At 47.8% G+C, this 23933-nt stretch overlaps 1 protein-coding gene across 3 annotated transcripts in view; it reads left to right on the forward strand.

The window, feature by feature from the left end:
• Window positions 1-23933, forward strand: part of Acly (ATP citrate lyase) — a 47445-nt gene that overhangs the window by 13595 nt on the left and 9917 nt on the right. For 2 of the 3 annotated variants that reach the window (XM_052756575.1, XM_052756576.1), the window contains exons 11-21: window positions 1225-1342; window positions 3440-3594; window positions 4141-4231; window positions 5264-5293; window positions 8985-9126; window positions 9400-9568; window positions 11902-12006; window positions 14964-15160; window positions 16259-16340; window positions 17586-17696; window positions 23656-23783. In XM_052756575.1, coding sequence (XP_052612535.1) covers window positions 1225-1342; window positions 3440-3594; window positions 4141-4231; window positions 5264-5293; window positions 8985-9126; window positions 9400-9568; window positions 11902-12006; window positions 14964-15160; window positions 16259-16340; window positions 17586-17696; window positions 23656-23783 — 1328 coding nt within the window. The remainder of the gene's footprint in view (window positions 1-1224; window positions 1343-3439; window positions 3595-4140; window positions 4232-5263; window positions 5294-8984; window positions 9127-9399; window positions 9569-11901; window positions 12007-14963; window positions 15161-16258; window positions 16341-17585; window positions 17697-23655; window positions 23784-23933) is intronic. The other variant, XM_052756577.1, reaches the window with a different exon arrangement.

Consider the following 23933-nt stretch of genomic DNA (forward strand, 5'->3'; position numbering starts at 1 on the left):
CCAAAATGTCGAGATGAGGACAGCTTCTGATGACCTCATCCAGCCAGAGTCCTCTGGGTCTGTGTCCCTGTGCATGGCCATGAGTCAGGACCTTGGGAACATGCTTTTTAAAAAAACATGACTCCAGTCCACAAAGATGAAAGAGCTAATATTTCCCGGGTGTCACCCTTTCAGGCAAGCTTCTTAGAGGACTGTTCATTATTTCATGTCATGGTGCTCACTGCGGCTTTTCAGAAACATGCCACATGTGGTCATCCCATCCATGTATTGAGAATAATAGTGTCCACCTTGAAAGTCTGAGCTCGGGGGCTGGAGAAATGGCTCAGCAGTTAAGAACACTGACTGCTCTTCCAGAGGACCAGGGTTCAATTCCCAGCACCCACATGGCAGCTCACAACTGTCTGTAACTCCATTTCCAGGGAACCCAACACCCTCACACAGACATATATAGGCAAAACACCAATGCACATAAAATGAAAATAAATAAAGTTAAAAAAGAAAGAAAGAAAATCTGAGCTCTAGAAAAGTGAAGGACCATGGCTCATCAGGTCTGCCTTCAACAGGGTCTCCTAATAAGGCCTGATTTGTTGAAGCAGGTTTATATCTGCAGCTTTAACTTGGGAGTGTCCTGAAGTGCAGATAGCATCCTTTTCGAGGGCATGGTTAGGCATCCAACAGGAATTGTGTAACATCCTGTGACATGCTTTTGGTGATAGAAGCTAGGCTTCAAGTCAGCATTCTGTTTGGAGAAGTACAGCCTCATTTTCCAGACTGATTGGATATCATTGTAAGAGCTGTTCCCTAAATCACTTAGGTGACTTCTGACATTAAGGAAGACCATGTCTTCCTAACTGAGAAGCCTTGCATAGGCCCCCAACATAGACCCCACCTCCCACCCCAGTTACAGTAAGGGGTAAGAATGACTGCAGCCAGAACAAGAGAGACCTGGAAGCACTGTTGTTGGCAGTTGAGTGTGCCAGAATCTTGAAGGGTATGGCCTTGGCTACTTCATGGCCATTCCTCAACACGAGTGGCCCCACATTGGGCCTGCAGTTTTGCAGTTCACTCAGCTTGTGTGTATAAACCTCTGTAACCCTTGACCTCTAGGGCCTGTGTGAGAAGTGGCCCTTTTCATGTACACCTGTACATTTGTTTATCCTGGTTATAAACTGTGGCTGCTGTGTTTTAATCATATGTCTCTGTTGTCCTTTTGTCTTTCTTTAGGGCATTGTGAGAGCAATTCGAGATTACCAGGGTCCCCTGAAGGAGCATGAGGTCACAATCTTTGTCCGAAGAGGTGGCCCTAACTATCAAGAGGGATTACGAGTGATGGGAGAAGTTGGTAAGATGGGGAAGCTTTCCTTCTTTTTTCAAGACAGAGTTTTGCTGTGTAGCCCAAGCTGTTGTGGAACTTGTTCTGTAGCCCAGACTGGCCTCAAACTCACAGAGATCTGTCTTCATCTCTCTCTTGAGTGCTGGAATGAAAGCTATTCATCATGTTCATCACCACTTAGACCACCCCCCCTACCCCCTCCCCTGTTTTGTTTTTTAAAGATTATTTTATATGTATGAGTGTTTTGCCTGCATGTATATATGTGTACTGTATGTAGTGCCTGGTCCCCACAGATACCAGAAGGGCATAGGATCCTCTGCAACTGCCGTTAAAGATGGTGTGAGCCACCCTGTGGGTGCTGGGAATTGAGTCCTCTGCAAGAGCAACAAGTGCTTTTAACTGCTGAGCCATCTCTCCAGCATTTAGCATTCTCTCCCTTCTGTCTGGAAAGTCCGTGGCATGTCTCCTTGACTGTCCTGGAAAAGGCTCTTTGAATTCTTCCCTCCTCTGCCACGCCCTAGTGGAGGTCTGCAAATTGAGAGTGACTGGACTCTACATCTAACAAATGCAGAATGTCTGCTGTGTGTCTAGTAGTGTGCTGGACACTAGAGCTTTAACTTGACTGTAATGTCAGGTCATGCTAAATGCCATGAAGTAATTAAAGGGGACAGGTGACTAGAAAGGAAACATTGTAGTAAAGACCCAGAGCAGGGGAGTGCAGCTTAGGGATGATCTCTGCAGAGGAAAGGACATCCTCTAAGGCTCTACGATGGAGAGAGACAGAGACAGAGACACATGGACGGAGGGTGTGTGTGTGTGTGTGGGATGAGACCAGAGGGAGGGAGGGATGTAGACTGGGGTCAAGAGGGAGGAGGTGGGGCTGTACAGGTCCTGTACAGACATGGCTGTGACCCTGACTTGGGAGTCCATACTGCATTTGAGCAGAGGAGCAGCATGGTTTGACTTAGGTGTGACAGAGTGATTGGCTCCTAGGTAAAGAGAAGGTAGACAGTGGCCAGAGCAGAAGCAGGCCACCTAGGAGATTGCGGAAGCATTTTAGAAAAGTAGTTCTTTTCATGTGAAGTTCCAGAAAGTGACAAATAGAAGTCATTCTTGGGTTTTTTTTTGGGTTTGTTTTTTTTTTTGGTTTTTCAAGACAGAGTTTCTTTGTGTAGTTTTGGTGCCTGTCCTGAATCTCTCTCCGTAGACCAGGTTGGCCTGGAACTCACAGAGATCCACCTGCCTCTGCCTCCCAAATGCTGGGATTAAAGGCGTGTACCACCACCCGGCTAGAAGACATTCTTGTCAATGGGCTTGATGTCTTATTGGAAAAGGCCAGACCTTTCCATCTTGCATTTTCCAAAATTCAGTATCCATGGCAAACTCCCCACTCTCACCAATCACCTAAAGTGGTACCAAGTGCTTGTTTCCATCTGTTCATCTAAAGTGAAGAAAATGCCTGGTATGGTGGCTCACACCTTTAATCCCAGAACTCGGGAGGCAGAGGTAGGCAAATCTCTGAGTTGAGGCCAGCCTGGTCTACATATAAGTTCCAGGCCAGTAGAGCCACATAGTAAGACTATTTCAAAGAACAAAATGTGAAGGAGATTTGGGGGGCAGGGTCGTGTGGGGGGTGTGCCCCCAAGGCTAGGGAGGTTAGCAGCTGGCACTTGTGTTGAGCTCAGTGATGGGGAGCAGCAGGTGAGGATGCCAGCTCTGTGTCGGAGAAGCAAGGTCAGTGCCTCCAGGGAGCCAGCTGAGGGTATTTAGAAACAGAGACCAGACCAGCAAGGCAGGCATGGTGGCAGGCACAGTTGAAGAGTGGAGGAGTGTGGAGAGCCAGGACCCAGGTGATCAGAGGTGCGTGCTAATCCACTTCTGACACCTGGCTGCCAGTGGCGCTGCTGCTTCCTCTCCTTGTCAACAGGTGATCTTTCCAAAGACTGTTTTGGTGGTGAAATTTTGGACAGCTGATTTGTCTGGATAGTCAGTCTTGCCCTCACAGTGCCAGGCATTGAGCAAGACTGTCAAGGGGCCTCTGTAGAGTCCTGTGGACTAGGCACTTACTCCAGATCTTGAATCATGAGCCTTTTCCTTCTCTCACAGGGAAGACCACTGGAATCCCCATCCATGTCTTTGGCACAGAAACTCACATGACGGCCATTGTGGGCATGGCCCTGGGCCACCGGCCCATCCCCAACCAGCCACCCACAGCAGCTCACACTGCCAACTTCCTCCTTAATGCCAGTGGGAGCACATCGGTAGGTGCTAGCTTTCCTTCCACCTTAAAGGACGGAGTCACTTGCCTCTATCCCCCACTGCTCTACACAGGACACACTGTTCCTCTTCTAGCGTTTAGGGGTCTAGGAGGATACTGAGGATGTTGGTATATGGTTAATGCTCCAGTCAAGGTAAAGTAATGGAAAGACTAAAGGTTTTTAAATCAAACGTGAGTTCAGATCCTGACTGTCCTTGAAGAGAGTGGGACTTTAAGAGGTGCCTTAGCCTCTTAGGACCTCTGTTGGCTCATCTGTGACATGGAACAAAATCAATTCCCATTTTGGCACTGTTAGAATAGTACTTTCCAAGTGCAGTTTATGAGCCAGGTTTAGTGCACAGCTATACTGGGGCAGGAGAATTGCTGTGGGTTCCATGCTAGCCTGGTCTATACATAGTGAGACTGTCTTAAACAATGCTGTATGTAATTCTTGTTACTTCACTTCTTTGGGGCATTCAGGACCAGTGGCTCTTGTCCTCAGCCACTACTTATGACACTTAACCTCTGTTCTCTCCTTGCATTACTCGAGACTCCAGCACCCAGCCGGACAGCATCTTTTTCTGAATCCAGGGCTGATGAAGTGGCGCCTGCAAAGAAAGCCAAACCAGCCATGCCCCAAGGTAACGCCCAGATGTTTAGCACAGTGCACGAAGAGGCCTGTGGTGTCCTCCCTGTCTCTCCCTGTTGGGGGCCTGCCTGGAAGAGGCAGCAGGGAAGCAGTCGGAGCTGGGCTGGGGGAGTGGGCCTCAGCAGGAGATAGCAGTGGCTCTCGTGAGGATGAAGTGACTTGAGGCTTCCCTGTGGGTTCTGGAGCTGAGGCTCCACATTGCCTGGATCATCTCCCTCCCTCTCATCTTCTACCCCTCTTTCTGGGGCTGTGAACTGAACTGGGAAGCTGTGGAGGAGACAGGAGGGTTTCAGCAGAACCAGGAGGAGGAATGCTCTCCCAGACTCTAAATGGAAGGCAGTCATCTGTCTTCCCGCACCAGCTAGGGCTCTCACTACACTGCTCTCTGTGCGCCTGTCTGCTAGCCCTTGCACACATCCCCTAGTTCATCTCCATCCCAGGGACGAGCTGACCTGCCAGCACTCACACTAGCAGCAGATGAGTGGCACTGGCTTCTCCTGGCTGATGGAGCCTTGCAGCCTCTTTGTCATATAGTCAGGCTGGACTAAGACATCTTAGAAATAATGACAGTAGCTCTGGGGCTCCAAGATCAGAAGTCGCTGCTCTGCATCTCCAAGGTGTCAGCTTTGTCCATAGTGGAGAGTGATGGGTCCAGCTGGTTTAATCACTGTACAGTGCTGCATGGGGAAAGAGGCATTGGCATTAATAAGAGGGTGTGACCTAGCCAGCCTAGAGTCCAGGTGGAAGTGTGTCACCCAGAGGGCCTGGAGGAGGCTTCAGTGTTCAGGGCACTTGCCTAGCCTTCCTCCTCCTGCCCTCTCTCTGCACCCCAATTCTTTGTCTTGCTAGTTTCTGTTCTGCCCACTGGTGCTTTTGCCTCTCTTGTTGGTTCTATTGCTGCTGTTCCCTGTGAAATAGCCAGTGACAGCACCAGAAGGCCTGTCTGTGGCCCTGTTTCTGCGCTCTCCCACCAAAGCCTCCCACCAGCGGTTCACTCAGTGTCCTTGGTCATTTTCTTTAACAGATTCAGTCCCAAGTCCAAGATCCCTGCAAGGTAGGATGCCCCACCCCGCCCCGCCCGCCCCGCCCCACCCCAGCTCTGCGTGTGGCTTTGTTAGTGGGTTCCATTTTCTCTGTGTGCTTTGTTTCTTCCTTCCCTGGTGGGTTGCAGTGTTGTGCAGTATATTTTCTGTCCCCACCTTGGTGTGGTCTGCCCCCTAAGTCCTAGTCTTTGCTCTTTGTCCCTTCCTTGTCCTACTTAGTACTTACTTGCCCCAGCACAGCACTCTCTTCACTGTGTGGCTGTCTCTGGCTCCTTACCTTGGAGGGAGGTGGAGACAGAAGGAGCAAGAGCCAGCCCACAGTGTAGATTTCTCCCAGGTTTTGGTAGAAGAGCAAAGATGTGAAGAGGGAAACCAGGAAGATCCGGTGGTGTCTGTCTCTAAAACAGGTCATTATAAGGACCTGAAGGGATCTGAGGTCACAGTTTACAGTGGTTGTTTTCAGTGCCTACACTTACTCATGTGCACGCACACACACACACACACACACACACACACACACACACACACACATCTGCCCATTGATAAGCAAGTAGATTACTCAGTACCAGCATCAGGACTTCCTTATGACTTTTTTCAAATCTTGGAATCAAACTCGGAGCCTCCTTCCATGCTGAGCTCCATCAAGCCCCTCCATGTGACTGACATTCACGGCAATGAAAGCAAGAGCTTTCATTGATGACTTTGATCCCTAGTGTGGATAGCAATATCTGAACAATGACAATGGTTGCACCCCTTTACCTATCAGCTTTTTTTTTTTTTTTTTTAAGATTTATTTTTAATTTTAACTTGTGTGTGTGTTGGGGTATGGAGCTGTTCATGTGAGTGCAGGTACCCTCAGAGACCCGAAGAGGGTGTTGGATCCCTGGGAGCTGCAGTTACAGACAGTTGTGACTGTTGTAAGCCATCTGACATGGGTGCTGGGAACCAAAGTCAGGTCCCCTGCAAGAGTAGTCAGCTCTTCAACTATTGATCCATCTCTTCAGCCCTTAATTCTTTCATATCGCCTCCAGTGAGATCCATTGTTACCTAGAAGGCAAGACCAGTGTGCCGAAAGAACAGGGACAGACTCAGTCTCGGGGGAGCTCTCCTCCCCCAGGGGAAGTGGGCTGCAGGGAGGCATTTTCTCTGGTCACTTAGAAGTGGGAGTAGGCCAAGGAGGAGACCAGGTCATGCAGAGTGCTCGCCATGCCCGCGTGGCCATTAAGGTTCTCTGGGGCCTCCTGCTGATGCCAATGGCCCCGTTGGCTTTGGTTTTTCTGTGCTTGAGGAGGTAAGCACTTGAGCCCTGCCCTTTAAAGCAGGAGGTGTGGGTAGGCTTGTAGGATTGGGGCGCTTTGTCCTTATCTCTGAAGACAGATTTATGTGGAGCGTGGCACTTGGGCTCAGTGTAGGCTCCCCTGGGGGCGGCAGAGCCTCACTGCTTTATGGCCTTCTTTATCACACAATTGACTATTTCTCAAGTCAGGTAATTCTGGCTCTCCTAGATTACCAAGGACTGCTATCATTGTGGATATCTGCTTCAATTTCCTAGGGCTAGAAAGTGTGAGGCTGGATTATGTGGCTGCCCTCACTCTAAGGTTCCATGTCTTATAGGAACCCTGGTTCAGGTTGACAGTAAATCCCAGGTATTCACAAATCAAGATCCTTCTGACTGAGAGGCTTACTGCTGGCCTGCATGGTGATTTCTTCAGCCTTTGATCTTGGTTAGCTAAGCTTGCTTTAGGACAGTAGGCTAATACCAGAAGCCTCTGGGTGAGATGCATTGCTCCCCCCGGGGTAGCACAGAATGTCCCTCAAGGGCTGCTTTCCTCCACTAGGACTTTGTGGAAGTCGAACTGGACGGGAGGCGAGAACCCTTTCCTTTCCCTTCTGGCTAAGGAGTGCATTTCTGTAGCCCCTTTGTGTGGACATCTCCCCTTCCCCCTTTTTGAGACAGGCTTTCTTTGTAGCCCACCACCTGCCTCTGTCTCCCAGTGCTGGGTTAAAAGTGGGAGCCTCCATGCCCAGCTGCCCTTTTCTTGAAAGTCTTTCCTGCCATTAGAAAGCCTGTCTCAAGAGTATTGTTCTGAGCAGCAAAGAGCCACCTGGGACATGAGGAGGGTGGGAAGATGGGGGAGAGAGAAGGCTGTGGCCTCGTGCTGGCTGATCATTGCTCTGCCTGGTGTCCAAGCCCAGTCTGTAACCTTAGTCGGAGATAAGTCTGTCCAGGCCTTAGCCCCGGCTGCCCCAAGTCTCTTAGTTGGACCCCTCCCCAACCCCTGACCCACTGACCTAGAATTTGTGAGCGTTCACATACTGACTGTTGCTGGGCTTGTGTCTAGATTTACAGGCTGATTAGCACTATTGGGAGAGGAAGTCCTCAGGCATCAAAATAGGGAGAGCTGAACTTTTTTCTAGCGCCTTTAAAAATAATTGCTTAAGCCACGCGTGGTGGCTCATACCTGTAATTCCAGCAGTCAAAGGGCTGAAGCAGAAGCATTGTTACAACATTGAAGTGACCCTGGGCTATATAGTGAGTTCCAGGCAACCTGGGTTATAGTGTGAGACCCTGTCTCAATAAAAACTGAAAGTAAAGAAGAGCTGGTGATGTGGCATATACTTGTAATACCAACACTTGGGAGCCAGAGGCAAGAAGATCAGGAGTTTAAGGTCATCCTCAGCCACATAGTGAGTTCAAAGCCAGCCCAGGTTACCTGAGATCTTGCTTTAAAAACTGCAGCTGGGGCTGGGCTCTGAGGTTAAGAACATTTGCAGGTCTTGCAGAGGACCTGGGTTGGTTCTCAGCACCAATGTGGTAGCTTACGACTGCTTGTAATTCTAATTATACAGGATCCAATTCCCTTTCCTGGTCTCCACAGGCACTGCACACACATAGTGTACTTATATGCAGGCAAAACACCGATACACATTAAAAATAACTTAAAACTAACAAGCAGCTGAGTGTGGTGACATGCCTTTATTGCCAGCACTTAGAAGGCAGGGGTAGGCAGATATCTGTGATTTTGAGGCCATGGTAGTCTATATAGCATGGTACATGTCAGCTAGAGCAACATAGTGTTTCAAAAAACAAACAGGGAACTGGAGAGATGGCTCATCGTAAGAGCACTAGCTGCTTTTTCAGAGGACCTGGGTCCAATTCTCAGCACCCACGTGGTGGCTCACAACTACCTGTAACTCCAGTTTCAGGGCATTCAACACAGTCTTCTGGCTTCAGTGGGCATCAGACACACATGTGTAGAGACAAAATACATAAGGTGTAAGATATAAAATAAATGCATTTAAAAACACAAAAGAATGAACATAAATTTTATTAAGTATGCAGACCACATGTGTATAAGGTTTATCTCTAGCCTAGCTCACCTGGGACATTCAGCATGCCCTGTAAGAACTCTCTCAGGCATCTTCAGCTGTGGGGCCCTTTTTCTGTGTGGGGAGTCTTTTTCTGTTCACCATGGGACTGTTCTGTAGGCAGGCAGGTCTCACTAGGTATTTTTGCTCTCTGCTGCTTCCTTCTAGAAAAATTTGAGGCAAATTTCTCAGACTTCATTATTTTAACATCCGTTTGCTGTTTTAAAGAGCTACCAAGCTGGACATGCAGCATGGGGATTTGGGGAGGCTGCCCCTGGGGGTCATCCTGAGGTGTGTATTCTGGGTGCACTCGCTGTGTCTTTGCCCACCCAGGAAAGAGTGCCACCCTCTTCAGCCGCCATACCAAAGCTATCGTGTGGGGCATGCAGACCCGGGCTGTGCAAGGCATGTTGGACTTCGACTATGTGTGCTCCCGAGATGAACCCTCAGTAGCTGCCATGGTCTACCCTTTCACGTGAGTCATGCCAAGGCAGGAAGTGACTGGAAGTGAGATTCTCATCTTTAAGTGAAGCTTGGGAGTCAGCTAGCTCCCCATGTTTACAATGGAGGAATCTGCCCACCCCAGAGATTGGGACAGTCCATGTTCCTGGGGGCCCTTTTTCCTTCAGATGGGGAACCTTTGAGAACACAGATCTTGCCTCTCTTGGGGAGGTTCTTCCACTCAGTTTCCCCCTCCCCAGACCTGATGGATTGAGGGTGTCCTTACTCTTCCTCTACTTTCTTGCAGTGGGGATCACAAGCAGAAGTTTTACTGGGGGCACAAGGAAATCCTGATCCCTGTCTTCAAGAACATGGCTGATGCCATGAAGAAGCACCCAGAGGTAGACGTGCTGATTAACTTTGCCTCTCTGCGATCCGCTTATGACAGTACCATGGAGACCATGAGCTATGCACAGGTAGATGGTGGACCCTGGAGTGTTTGGGTGGGGAAATCAGAAAGAGCTTCTGAATGGAATTCACAGTCATGACCACTTGGGACAGAGGACTTGGGAATTGGGAGAGGCTAGGGTTTAGGTGAAAGTACTTGGAGACTTATACTTCTCAGCAGTGACCCGAGAGTTCCAAGTGAGCAGTAGCTGCTTCGATGGGTCACCAATGATCCATCCATCCGTTCCAGCTCTCTTCTTCCCAGACTGACTTGACAACAGGATCAAAAGCACTCTCTTGGGCTGAGTGTAGTTCAGTGGAAGAGAAGAGCACTTGCCTAGCAAATGTAAGGCCCTGGGTTCGAGCCCCAACACCATGCCCCCAAAAGCACTTTCTTGTAGGGTATTATATGTTATTTCAGGACAGATGTTAAGGCATAAAAAGCACACCCCATTTCTCAGAAACATGGTCATCAGGTTTCAGTATACCCTCTCCACACCTCTCTCTGTACCACTAGGTAGGTTGGCAACATGACTTTTGTTCTTTCCAGTCTTCTCACAAGCATCTTGGATGAACATTTGCATGTATCCTTTTTGTTTTCTTTCTTATTTATTTGTTTGTTTGTTTTATTTTTATGTTCATTGATGTTTTGTCTGAATATACATGTCTGTGAGGGTGCCAGATCCTCTGGAACTGGAGTTACAGATAGTTGTGAGCTACCATGTGGATGCTGGGAATTGAACTTGTGTTCTCTGGAAGAGCAGTCAGTGCTCTTAGCCACTGAGCCATCTCTCCAGCCCCAAAGATTTATTATGTATACAGTGTTCTGCCTGCATGTATGTCTGCAGGCCAGAAGAGGGCACCAAATCTCATTATAGATGGTTGTGAGCCACCATGTGGTTATTGGGAATTGAACTCAGGACCTCTGGAACGGGGGCTAGTGCTCTTAACCTGAGCCATCTCTCTAGCCCCTTGCATGTATTCCTAATCATCACCTAGCACAGATTTTTTAGAAGTTGAACTGCCACATCAGAATGGCCAGTTGGAAATTTTTAACACACCCTGGCTCCCAGAGCTTTCACGACCTAAATTCCCATTAGTAGGAGTTCTAGTTTTGTTTTCTTTTGAGACAGGGTCTCATTATCTAGCCCTGGCTGGCCCAGAACTTACAGAGATCTTCCTGTATCTATCTGCCTTCCTAATGCTGGGGTTAAGGGTGTGCCACCAGCTCCAGGTTCTTCTTGCCAACACCAAACAGTTGTGTAGTGAATTGGTGTTCTATTTAATCGGCATGTCTTTGGCTGTCAACTAAAGCAAACTTTTGGAAACATTGGCGGCCGTTTGTGTCCTTTTGCGACCTGCCCCTCCTCCCTTTCTTCTGTTACAACATTTGCCTTCTGTTAGTGATCTGTAAAAGCCCCTGATCGACCAGTGCTTTTTGTTTGTTTTTTAATTGTCTGATCCCAGTTATTTCAGTTTCTGAGTGGAGAATACAAAATTGTTCTTCTGTTTAGATGAGTTGCTTTTTCAGGCTAGAACAGACTTTGACACAAACAACTCAGGGCAAAATGTAGCCCCCACCTATTTTCACAAATAAAGTTTTATTAAAAATGCAGCCACTGCTATCGTTTATGTATTGTGCATGGATACTTACACACTAGAAACCTGCCACACTGACCACAAGACCCACAAAGCCTAAACTGTGATCTTGACCCTTTACAGACTGGTCCAGAGCCAAAGAGATGGTTCTTAGATCTTCAGTTCCTCTAGCCCAGTCTGGACAGCTGTGGGAGCAGCTTGTTTCTATGTGCACTGGCCACATCCTGTGGGGAGAGAGACAAGACTCATTGGGTACTTAGGGGAAAGGCAGGTAGGGATCAGTTGAGTCTGAGGGTTAGGTGAGAGACTGTAGCTGCAGACTAGCAGAGATTTAGAAGCGTTTGCACATGGCCCGTGGAGGTTTGTTTCAATGTCCACCGCTGTGCCTTTTTTCTTTTTTTCTTTTTTTTTTTTTTACTGTCTCTGTGTGTGGCACACATGTGGAGCTCAGAGTACAACTTCCAGGAGTCAGTTCTCTCATATCTGTCCTTGACATCAAACTCAGGTCATCAGGCTTGGCAGCAAGTGAGTGCACTTGCCTGCTGAGCCATCTCGCTGACCCCATGCCTCTTTTGAGAGGAATTTGAAGTGACTAGGGTAGGACCTGGGGCCTATGGGAGGGAGAAGATGCATTCTGCTCACCTTACTTTGTTCTTGAAACCTGGATGGGGACACTGGGCTTAGGAGGAAGGCCCTTGGACCTTGGGCCTCCTTGTCTATCAAAGGTGGCGTGTTTACAGAAGGGGCTTTGTTAATCCTCTAGATCCGGACCATAGCCATCATAGCCGAAGGCATCCCCGAGGCCCTGACTCGGAAGCTCATCAAGAAGGCCGACCAGAAGGGAGTGACCATCATTGGGCCAGCCACGGTGAGTGTCCACCCCAGAAGTCTTCCCAGGGCTGCAGGAAGCATACTTCTTTGTTGTTTGTTGTTGTTGTTTGAGATGGGTTCTCACACTGGTCCAGATTGGTTGGAACTTAAGGTAATCTTCCTGCTTCAGCCTTAGGATTAGAGGCATGATCCACCATGCCGATAGGAAGCTCACTTCTATTGTTATTAATAACTTTTTTATTTGGTTATACTGGATTACCTAAATGTTTTCATGCAAGTGTATAATGTACTTTGAGCAAAATCCTGGTCATGTTCTCTCTCTCCGACCCTCATTAGGCCCCTTCCTTATTTTCATGTCATCTGTATGTGTCTGGTTTTATGTACTTGTATAAAATCCAGAAGAAAACATGCGATATTTGTTTTTCTGCAACTGATTTCATTCACTTAGTATGATTATCTCCAATTGTGTTCATCTCACTATAGATAACCTAATTTTATTCTTTATGGCTGAAAAAGATTCCGTTATGTGCATATACCACACTTTTCTTATCCATTCTTCTTGATGGACACCTAGGTTGGTTTTATAACAGCTATTGTGAACAGTGCAGCAGTAAATACTGATGTACAAGTACCTCTGTGGTCTGTTGACTTAGAGTCTGTTGGGTAAATACTCGAGTAATATGACTGGCTCATATGGTAATTCTATTTTTTATTTATTGAGGAAACTCCAGAGTGGAGTGGCTAGACTAGTTAATGTTCTGAGTGGTGGCAGCATACAAGAGTTCCTTCTGTCTTCATCCTGGAAGTGCCTCTGATTTTTTTTGTTTTTAATTACACATATTTAATTATGTGTGTATGTGTGAACAACTGTACACATACATGTCAAAGTGCACATGTGGGCATCGAGGGCAACGTTGGCGTTGGCTCTGTCCACCTGCCACGTGGGACCCGGGGTTGTACTCAGGTGAGCAGGCCTGGGGGCCAGCACCGTTACCCACTGGTCCATGTCACTAGCCCTCCCTTTGCATGTTTTAAGGCATTTATTTTAGGATTATTGAACAGGGTGGGCGGGGCACGTGTCCCATGGTGTGTGTCAGAGGACAGCTCTCTGCTTCGGTCCTTTCCACGTGGCTTCTAGGTATGAACTGAGGTTGTCCAGCTCAGACAAGCAGTTTGGCCTGCTGAGCCATCTCATTAGCCCAGGCTTGCTTTTGACTATCCTGGGTAAAAGATTTCAGAAATACTTGCTGTTTTAACGATTCCCAGGTAGATTTTTTTTTGTATTTTACTTGAAATGCTAGGGGTGGAACCCAGGACCCCTTATTCCAAGCAAGTGCAGTACTACTGAGCCACACTGCCAAACCCTAGTTAGTTTTAAGTTTTATTTACTTATTTGTTTTGTGGGGTGGGGAGCGGTTATGATATATATATATATACACACACATATATGAAGCCAGAGGGCTGTCAAGGATTCCCTGTTACTCTCTACCTATTCCTTTGAAGCAGGGTCTCTGCTTGAACCTGGAGCTTCTAGGTTTTATTGGCTCCAGTGATTTTCCTGTCTCTGCCTCCTTCAGTGCTGGGGTTAGATGTATCAGAGGACAATGCCTAACTGTTAAAAAAAAAAACTGACTAAACTCCACTCTTCATGCTTTTGGGAGTGAGTGCTCTTAACCACGGAGCCTCCCTAGTCTCCCAGGCCCCAGGTTTTAAAGGGCCTCTTCACAGTGTTACACCTTCAGAGTTACAAGGAGTTAATGGGAAGATAATTGTTTTTTAATATTTTGTCCTTAAATGCAACCACAATGTGGTACTTAATTATTCCTTTAACTATAAGCCAAAGGAAAAAAGCTACCTGGGAGCTGATTTTTTGTTTTGTTTTGTTTTGTTTTTGTTTTTTGAGACAGGGTTTCTCTGTGTAGTCTTGGTGCCTCTCCTGGACCTTGCTCTGTAGCCCAGGCTGTCCTCGAACTTACAGAGATCCAACTGGCTCTGCCTCCCGAGTGCTGGGATTAAAGGTGTGTGCCACCCCCGCCAGCCTGGGGGCTCACTTTTGACTCAGAACTTCACATTAGAAGAAACTGTTCTTTTTTTTAACTTAATTGTTGTGTGAAACAATTGGGGCTGGAGAGATGGCTGGTTAGTTAGGAGCACTTGTTGCTGTTGTGGAGGATGCAGGCTGTGTTTCCATCAACCAGATGGCAACTCACAATCTCTGTAGCTCCAGTTAAAGGCTCTGCCACCATCTTCTGAACTCTGCAGGCAGTGTATGCATACAAAGCAAGCAAAAATACCCATAGTCATAAAATGAAAATAAGTAAATTTAAATAAAAATTTGAAGCTAAGGCTAGGTGTGGTGGTGGTGACCTTCAATCTCAGTACTTGGGAACCAGAAGCAGGAAGATCTCTGTTAGTTCAAGGCTAGCCTGGTCTGCATAATGAGTTTCAGGCTAACAGGGCTGCTTTGTGTGATCCTGCCTCCAAAAAAAAAAAAATTCCCTGAAGCCTCATGCATGCTGGGTAAGAGGATGCTGTGTTACCATCCCTAAAACTAGGACTTTTGTAATAAGTGAAGGATTGTTTGTGTTATAAGAAAGATGTTGGGGTTGGGGATTTAGCTCAGTGGTAGAGTGCTTGCCTAGCAAGCGCAAGGCCCTGGGTTCGGTCCTCATCTCCAGGAAAAAAAAAAAAAGAAAGATGTTGTGTCATTGTGCACTGAGAGGCCCAGCTGTGTGATGCATCTTTGCTGGGTGCTGTAACCCTTGAAGTAAGGGAGACAACTTAATGTTAAGAACACGAATCTTAAACCCTAGAGCCACATTTTACATGCAAGCCTTGCAGTGTCTTCTAAGAGAGAGAAGAGGTTCTTTATGGACAAGTGTAATTCTTTCAGCCACTTTCTTTCCACTCAGGCCAGAGGCAAGGGCAGGTAAAATGGGGCTGTGTGGTTCCTCTTGCATCCTGTGTTCTGAACTGCTGTTTCTGTCTCTGCAGGTTGGGGGCATCAAGCCTGGATGCTTTAAGATTGGGAACACTGGTGGGATGCTGGACAACATCCTGGCCTCCAAACTGTACCGCCCAGGCAGTGTGGCCTATGTCTCACGTTCTGGAGGCATGTCTAACGAACTCAACAATATCATCTCTCGGACCACAGATGGTGTCTATGAGGGTGTGGCCATCGGCGGGGACAGGTAATATCTGGGAATCTGCCACAGTGGAGTTGGGTAGCTGGGCAACATGCGTGGTATGTCACTTACTGCCTGAGCGCTGACCCCCTAGTAAAGCTATGTAAGTCCATTAAATGGAGACTCTTCTTCTCTCAGGACCAGAAAATAGAAACTGTAGAGAATTGTGTTTTGAAAGCTGTTTCAGGGCTTGAATGCTGAATGTGAGTGGGAAGGTAGGGAGCAGCAGAGTACAGGGTTTAAGAGGGCCAGTTCTGAAGCTATAACAAATAGGTTCAAATCTCAGTTTCCCAGCAGGGGCTGTATGGACAGATTAACTCCTTCGACCTCCAGCGCCACTGCATATTAAATGCATAAAATAAATGTCTCGCCTAATGAGGTCATTGGGAGGACCAAGCAAGGTCTAATAAAGTGGCTAACACAGGGCCTAGCACTTAGTAGGTGCTCAGTAGGTGTTACTTTCAGTTAGTGGTTATCCTGAATTTTGTTAAGGGACTACTGCACAGTAGGTCATCACTAGAGTAACACAGCAATGGCTGTCACAGTATGTCCAAATAAACATTAGCCATTGCTGTTCACTGTAATCACTGCAGTCATCTGGTTGGGGGCTCAAAGGCTGCTGGGAGATAGTTACCTTGCCTATGTCTGTGACTGCCAGACCCTGTCAGACTGGATGCCTAGGAGAAGGAAGCCTGAAGAAGTGCTGAGCAGGCAGCACACAGGGACTGGGTCCCCTCCAGCCACTCATAGGTGGATATCTGAGTTCAAGGGTAACCTTGTCTACAGAGCAAGTTCCAGGACAGCCAGGGCTACACAGAGAAACACATCCCCTCCCCTCCAAGAAAAAGACTGCCACACAGGTTTTTTGGGGACTTCTACTCCCCAAAGGAACTAACTGCTCTGGACTTCCTGTCTGTCTCTTCCACTCCCCTGGTCTCCACTTGCTCTTGGCCTCTCCCACCTGCCTCCACTAGCCTGGAGCTACTGCATCAGTCCTGGGCATCATACCCATGAGCAATCCAGTGTTCCTTGTGGGTGCTTCTCACGTGTGCCCACACCTCCCCAGGCTGTCTCCTGATCTTCTGTTCTCCCGACTCTCTATAGGTACCCGGGCTCCACATTCATGGATCATGTGCTACGTTACCAGGACACCCCAGGAGTCAAGATGATTGTAGTTCTTGGGGAAGTGAGTTGTTGATGCTGATGTTGCTTTTTGGGGGCGGGTCCCCTTTCGATTATAAATGTAGTCTATGATTTGTGTTTTTGAAAACCCAAGCACTTTGACACTTCATAGCTTAAAGTGATAGTCCTGGTGATGCATCCCAGGAGACTCTGGGGCTTAGAGTTGGCACTGTTGGTGCTGAGCACCAGTAAAGGTGGCACTCTGTTCCCTCTGGCCATGGTCTCCACCTGGTGGGGAGGATAGGTGGAGAGTGAGGGCATTTTCTTTTTTAATTTCTGGATTTTTTATTTTACTTTTTTTTTTTTTAAGATTTATTTATTATGTATACAGTGTTCTGTCTGCATGTATGTCTGCAGGCCAGAAGAGGGCACCGGATCTCATTACAAGTGGTTGTGAGCCACCATGTGGTTGTTGGGAGTTGAACTCAGGACCTCTGGAAGAGCAGCCAGTGCTCTCAACCTCTGAGCCATCTCTCCAGCCCCTTTACTTGGTTTTTCAAAGACAGAGTTTCTCTGTGTAGCCCAGGAACTCACTCTGTAGCCCAGGCTGGCCTCGAGCTCAGAGATCTGCCTGCCTCTGCCTCTCGAGTGTTGAGATTAAAGGTGAATTCCACCACTGCCCAGCTTGGATTTTTTTTTTTTTTTTAATATTTTATATATATGAGTATTTTGCCTTTGTGCGTCTGTACACCATGTGTGTGCCTCTTGCTTGCAGCAGTCAGGGAGGGTGTTAGATCCCCTGGAAATGGAGTTACAAGTGATTGTGAGCCACCATTTGGGTGCTTGGAACTAAACCCAAGTCCTCCAAGTCAGCAAGTGCTCTTAACTGCTGAGCCATCTCTCCAGCCTCTGTGAGGGCATTTTTTAAACTCCAGGAGAGTTGTGTAAGCCCATTTCTCCTGAGTGGGTCTAATCCTACATCATCACATACTCTGGATACCCAGGAACTTCCTCAAGACACATACTATCTTTTTGTAATTTATGCACCTAGGATGAACTTTTCAGATGGCAACTGAACTTGCTCTCTGTTACATAGCCCAAGTCTGTGTTCCCTGGTTTTATGGCCAGCTTTTATTTCACCTCATGGCATTTTGTGGGCTTTTTAAGTTTTTACTGTTCTCTCTTTCTCTATGTAATGTTTTGTCCCATGTTATGTGGGCGGTTCTTCCTGCTGTAGGGCTGGTCCTAGGAAGACGTGGAGCGGATTCCACTAATTTGTGGGCCTTTTCTCGTCCCCCGTTCTTTGCAGATAGGGGGCACAGAGGAGTATAAGATCTGCCGGGGCATCAAGGAGGGCCGCCTCACCAAGCCAGTGGTCTGCTGGTGCATCGGGACCTGTGCCACCATGTTCTCCTCTGAGGTATGAGTGGGGCAGGCCACTAGTGAGTAGAAAATGAGGTTGCAGAAGAGGGTATCTGAGGTGAACCATACGTCATCACATTAAGCAGCTAATTCCTTCAAGAAGGCTGTACTGCTTGCTTTGTGACTACAAAGTCAAGCCCGAGTTCAGCTTGCCAGGAGCTTATCTCATTTGGACTCTCGCTCTGCACATTCGTCAGCAGGTTAAGGCCTAGAGGAGGCACTGAGTTCTGACAGAAGGAGGGTGAGGAGGGAGAGGATGTAGCCTCGGCTTAGACTAGAAGGTCACGTTAGGGACTCCCTGTGGGAGAACGGAGAGGGAATTGTTCTTGATGTGTTAAGATGACATTCTGGGTTGTGAGATCACTGCATGGGTAAAGGTGCCTGTCATCAATCCTGACCACCTGAGTGCAATCCCCAGAATGTGTGTGGTGGAAGGAGCAAACTCTCTGACCCCAAAAGTAAAGATGACATGCTGGGCTATTGAGTAGTGGTATACTTGTGAATCCAGCTCTTAGAGGGCTGAGACAGGGATGATGGGTCTGTTAGAGAGCTGAGAGAGGGGATGATGGGTGTGTTAGAGGGCTGAGAGAGGGGATGATGGGTGTGTTAGAGGACTGAGAGGGATGATGGGTGTGTTAGAGGACTGAGACAGGGGGATGATGGGTGTGTTAGAGGACTGAGACAGGGGGATGATGGGTGTGTTAGAGGGCTGAGACAGGGGATGATGGGTGTGTTAGAGGACTGAGACAGGGGATGATGGGTGTGTTAGAGGACTGAGAGGGATGATGGGTGTGTTAGAGGACTGAGACAGGGGGATGATGGGTGTGTTAGAGGACTGAGACAGGGGGATGATGGGTGTGTTAGAGGACTGAGAGGGGATGATGGGTGTGTTAGAGAGCTGAGAAAGGGGGATGATGGGTGTGTTAGAGGACTGAGACAGGGGGATGATGGGTGTGTTAGAGGACTGAGAGGGGATGATGGGTGTGTTAGAGAGCTGAGAAAGGGGGATGATGGGTGTGTTAGAGGACTGAGAGGGGATGATGGGTGTGTTAGAGAGCTGAGAGAGGGGGATGATGGGTGTGTTAGAGAGCTGAGAGAGGGGATGATGGGTGTGTTAGAGGGCTGAGACAGGGGATGATGGGTGTGTCAGAGAGCTGAGAAAGGGATGATGGGTCTGTTAGAGGGCTGAGACAGGGATGATGCCTCTGTTAGAGAGCTGAGAAAGGGGGATGATGGGTGTGTTAGAGGGCTGAGACGGGATGATGGGTGTGTTAGAGGACTGAGACAGGGGATGATGGGTGTGTTAGAGGGCTGAGACGGGATGATGGGTCTGTTAGAGGGCTGAGACAGGGATGATGGGTCTGTTAGAGGACTGAGACAGGGGATGATGGGTCTGTTAGAGGACTGAGACAGGGGATGATGGGTCTGTTAGAGGGCTGAGAGAGGGAGATGTGATGGGTGTGTTAGAGGGCTGAGACAGGGATGATAAGCCTGGGGTGATACATGTTTGCTGAGCTTCTGAGGTGTGGAAGCAGATTTCAGAGTTTGGGGCTCCAGCTTAAGACAGTCCTCTATTGTGAAGATGGCCAATCACATGATGATAAAAATAAAGTGCAGGATAGCTAGGCATGCCTTTAATCCCAGCACTCGGGAGGCAGAGGCAGACGAATCTCTGTGAGTTCGAGGCCACCCTGTCCTATGTAGTGAGTTCCAGGACAGCCAGAGGTACATAGTGAAACCCTGTCTCAGGGAATCAAAACAAAACAATTAGTCAACCAGTTCATTTATCAGCAGTGTGGAACAGCCTGTGGCGTCCTTGATGCTGTGTGTATATAGAGAAGGCTTGGCTTCCAGGCTTCCTGCAGCAATGGTGCTTCTGCAGTGGAGGAGGAGGGGTAATCAAACCCAGGGCCTCACATGCTGGCATGTGCCTTACATATCCCTAGCCCAGCAGTGAAGCTTTTGACCTATAAACTATTCTCCTGCACACCTCACAGTGGCTGTTGGAGCTGCACATCTCTGAAGGAGTGTCTCCACTGCACATCCTGTGGACCTGAATGATGCTTCAGAGGATGTTCACTAGGGTCGTCCCTGTGACCTTGTAATGGTGAAAGATGGAAGTAGCCTAGTGCACATTGGGAGGAGACAGTCATCATGCGTATCTGTGTACTGGGAGGATATGGTCACCATGTATATCTGTGTACCAGAAAATGGGCAGGCCTGAGAGAGTGATGTAGATCTTCTCTATAAAAGGAGCTCAAGGCACAGTCAATCTTAGGACAGGCTATTCTAAAAGCTTTAAATATGATCTGTTTTGTGAATATGAACTATGTGTATTTTTTTTCTTCCAAGTAAGCAAAGGGATCGAGGCGGGTCCAGAATCCTGCCCACCCTTCAGAGGTCACTGGCCCTATGACCTGGCAAGTCAGTCAGTGCATCTGTGCCTCCATTCGCCGAGCTGTAAAGTTGGGTTTGGGGATGTTTTAAATGAAAGTGACTCGAGCCGAGCATGACGAATCAGCATTTCAGAGGATTACAAGTTCCAGGCTAATATGGGTCACATGGTAAAAAAGCAAAACAAAGGCTGGGGTGCCTGGGCCCCCAGCACCCACATAAAAGCTAGATCCAGTGGGGTACACACCTGTAACCCCGGAGCCGGTGAGATGGAGACAGGCAGATCCTTAGGTTCACTGGCCAGCCAGTCTAGGTTAATAGGTGATCTCCAGGTTCAGTGAGAAATGCTGTCTCACAGAACAATGCAGAGGGATTGAGGCAGACACCCATTATCAGTCTCTGACCCCCACATGGACATGCGTGTGTGCATACATGTGTACACCACTAAGCCAAAACAGAAGTGACTGTAAAGGCCTGGCATGCTTAGGACCTTAGTGACTCTTCCAACCACTCACTTGTGAAGCTGCTTCCCATTCTCCTTCCTCCCAGAGTAATTCCACTCCTCTTTGTTCTCTCTGCCTGTTTTTCCCTGTCCTGACCATGCCAAGGATGCATCCACGGGATCAGCACCTCATCCTTTGGATCTTGTAGGCATTCCCCATGGGGTGTGCACGACCTCAAAGTGATTTCAGAATTCTTGTATGACACCGCAAGGTTACACAAATATCAACTAGTACAGTGACTGTTCAGCTAGCAGTTGATCTGAATTCTTGAGCAGCAGGTCAGTCTCTTAGTTTCAGAAGGAGGAATGTCCACTGATTGGCACACTGGAGGCAACTGCTGGAAGAAATAGTTAAGAGCTAGGAACTGGCTGGAGAGAACACTGACTGTCCTGCCCAGGTTCAATTCCCAGCACCTGCATGACAGCTGATGGGTCTCTAACTCCAGTTACAAGGGTCATGCTGCCCTCTTCTGGCTGCTGCGTGCACTGGTGCACATGTGCACATGCAGGTTAAATAAATATTCATATACTAACAAAATAATCTTTAAAAATACAGGAACTAGAAATGGAGCCTTGTTAAAGTGGCACTTTTACAAATGTGGTTCTCAAAACACAGGTTTTCAAAGCAAACACCCAACCCATTGGAGAGACAGGGCTGCTTTAAGTCAGGGAAATGATGTCTTTTTCCCTTTTTTTTTTTTATTTGTTTGTTTGGTTTTTGTTTGTTTTTTCAAGACAGGGTTTGTTTTTCTGTGTAGTTTTGGTGCCTGTCCTGGATCTTGCTCTGTAGACTGTAGATGAATTTCTAAATGATCTTATTAAATAAAAAACATGGAGCCAAATATAGGGGTGAAAGTCTTAGGGAGGTCAGAGAAATAGGGAAGCCACCAACCAACCTTACCTCACCAACTCTGCAGCTTCCAAATTTGACCTACTTCCTGTCTTAGCCACACCTTTATTACCTTGCTGTTCTGCCCTCTCATTGGCTATCTTAGACCAGCTACCTCACTTCCTTGTCACTGTCTGTCTGTACAGACCTCCAGGTCCCTATGGTTGGTACTGAATTAAAGGTGTATGTCACCACGCTTGGCTCTGTTCCCTAGTATGGCCTTGAAAACACACACACACACACACACACACACACACACACACACCCTGCCTGATAAGTGATCGGATTAAGTGCGTATGTTGCCTGACTTCTTATTTACTTAAAATGGCTGACCTTGGGCTGGAGAGATGGCTCAGAGGTTAAGAGCACTGACTGCTCTCCCAGAGGTCCTGAGTTCAATTTCCAACAACCACATGGTGGCTCACAACCATCTGTAGTGAGATCTGGCCTGCAGTTATACATGCTGTATACATAATAAAAAAAAAAAAAGAAGGCTAACCTTTCCCCAATCTCCAGGCAAGCTTTATTAAAGCACAAATAAAATGTCACCACAGTAGACCAGGCTGGCCTCAAACTCACGGAGATCCGCCTGGCTCTGCCTCCCAAGTGCTGGGACTAAAGGCCACCACCACCCAGCTTCTTTTTCCCTTTTAGAAACTTGGGTTTTAATTTTTTGAGAAATCTAGAATTTAAAGATGTGTTTATTCAGATGTAATGGTATGCATATGCTACTGAGCCCAGGATTTCAAGGTCAACCCAAGCAGCTCAGCAGGAAGAATCTCCTATGAAAATCCTGATTCACTTTCCAGCCCCAGATTTTCTGAGTACAGAATCACCCATTCCCAGCCATCCACCTAGGCAGACAGAAGAAGTCCTACAGAGAAGGCATTGTTAATCTTTTTAACAAACCACAACACTGAAGCCTCTTTTGATCATTTAAATCTGCAAGACTGAAACCAAAATTGCCTGGGTTCCAGTGCTACTGCATTACCTGTGTGACTGTGGCCAGTTACTTAGTCCTTGAGGAAACACTCGTAGGCTCCAGAAAGAGCATCAAATGAGGAAGCTCTTAGAAAGTGCTTGGTGGTGGGGAAAAGTGGTCACATAGATTAGATGCTAATACGATTGCTCGACATGTCCCATCCAAAGTCAGAGTTCTGTACCAGATGTCTCATTAATTTATTTCCCCAGTTACTTGATTCCCACCTAGCTCTTTTTAAAAAATTAATTACATTTAGACTGTGTGTGTGTGTGTGTGTGTGTGTGTGTGTGTGTGTGTGTGTGTGTGTGTGTGTGTGTGTGTGTGTGTGTGTTGACATACACAGGAGGGTAAAAGGACAACTTGAAGGAGTCAGTTCTTTCCACTCTTGTCAGGCTTGGTGGCAGGCACTTTTACCCGCTGAACCATCTTGCTGCCCCTGACAGAGCGATCTGCTGGGTGTTCTCTCCCCTCCTGGTCTTCTTTCATTGGCTATACACCTTACTCCAACCCATGGTCAAAAAACAGCAGCAAGTGCTAATTGTTCTATGAGGATGTGAGCCTACTGATGTAAACCCCGACTTCTTTTTTTTTTTTTTTTTTTTTTGGTTTTTCGAGACAGGGTTTCTCTGTGTAGCTTTGCGCCTTTCCTGGGACTCACTTGGTAGCCCAGGCTGGCCTCGAACTCACAGAGATCCGCCTGGCTCTGCCTCCCGAGTGCTGGGATTAAAGGCGTGCGCCACCACCGCCCGGCTAAACCCCGACTTCTTAAGCAGCTTGGAATCTTGGAATCTGTGCTTTCCCGTGAACTCTTCTGAGCGCAAGGCTGTTGCTGAGAACTAACCCTCCTTCCCATCCCTCTGACCACTGGCCACAGGGATACCAAACACAGCTCCTATGGAGAGGATGATCTTGGAGTTGGAGTGACAGCCTTGTATCCTGGCCTTAGTACACATTGTGTGTATGACCTTGAGGAAACGAATTTCCCCCCTGCCTCCATTTCCACATCTATGATGTGAGAATTGCCCAGCTTACCTATTCAGCTACCTGTTCTAAAGGCTTGAATGCAGGCAGGAACATGTGAAGCATTTGGCACAGGCCAGCCTGTAACCAGTGCAAATGTTTCCCAGGACCCTTTGCTCGTTCGTGGAGGAGTAACAGGCCCAGTAAAGCTGTTGTTCTCTTCTCTCCAGGTCCAGTTTGGCCATGCTGGAGCTTGTGCCAACCAGGCTTCTGAAACTGCAGTAGCCAAGAACCAGGCCTTGAAGGAGGCAGGAGTGTTTGTACCCCGAAGCTTCGATGAGCTTGGAGAAATCATTCAGTAAGAAGTGGGCAGGATGTGATCTCCCCACCCTTTCCCGATCCCTCCTAAGGGCAACAGCCCCTCTAGCACAGGGGCATCCAGATACCCTTGGTTCCACTTGGGCTCAATTGCACTGTAGGGAAAACAATCTTTTTCTTGGCTTTTGTT

This window comes from Peromyscus californicus, unplaced genomic scaffold, assembly GCF_007827085.1.
Source record: "Peromyscus californicus insignis strain IS unplaced genomic scaffold, ASM782708v3 Scaffold_3__1_contigs__length_106647218, whole genome shotgun sequence".
NCBI classification, from domain to species: Eukaryota; Metazoa; Chordata; class Mammalia; order Rodentia; family Cricetidae; genus Peromyscus; species Peromyscus californicus.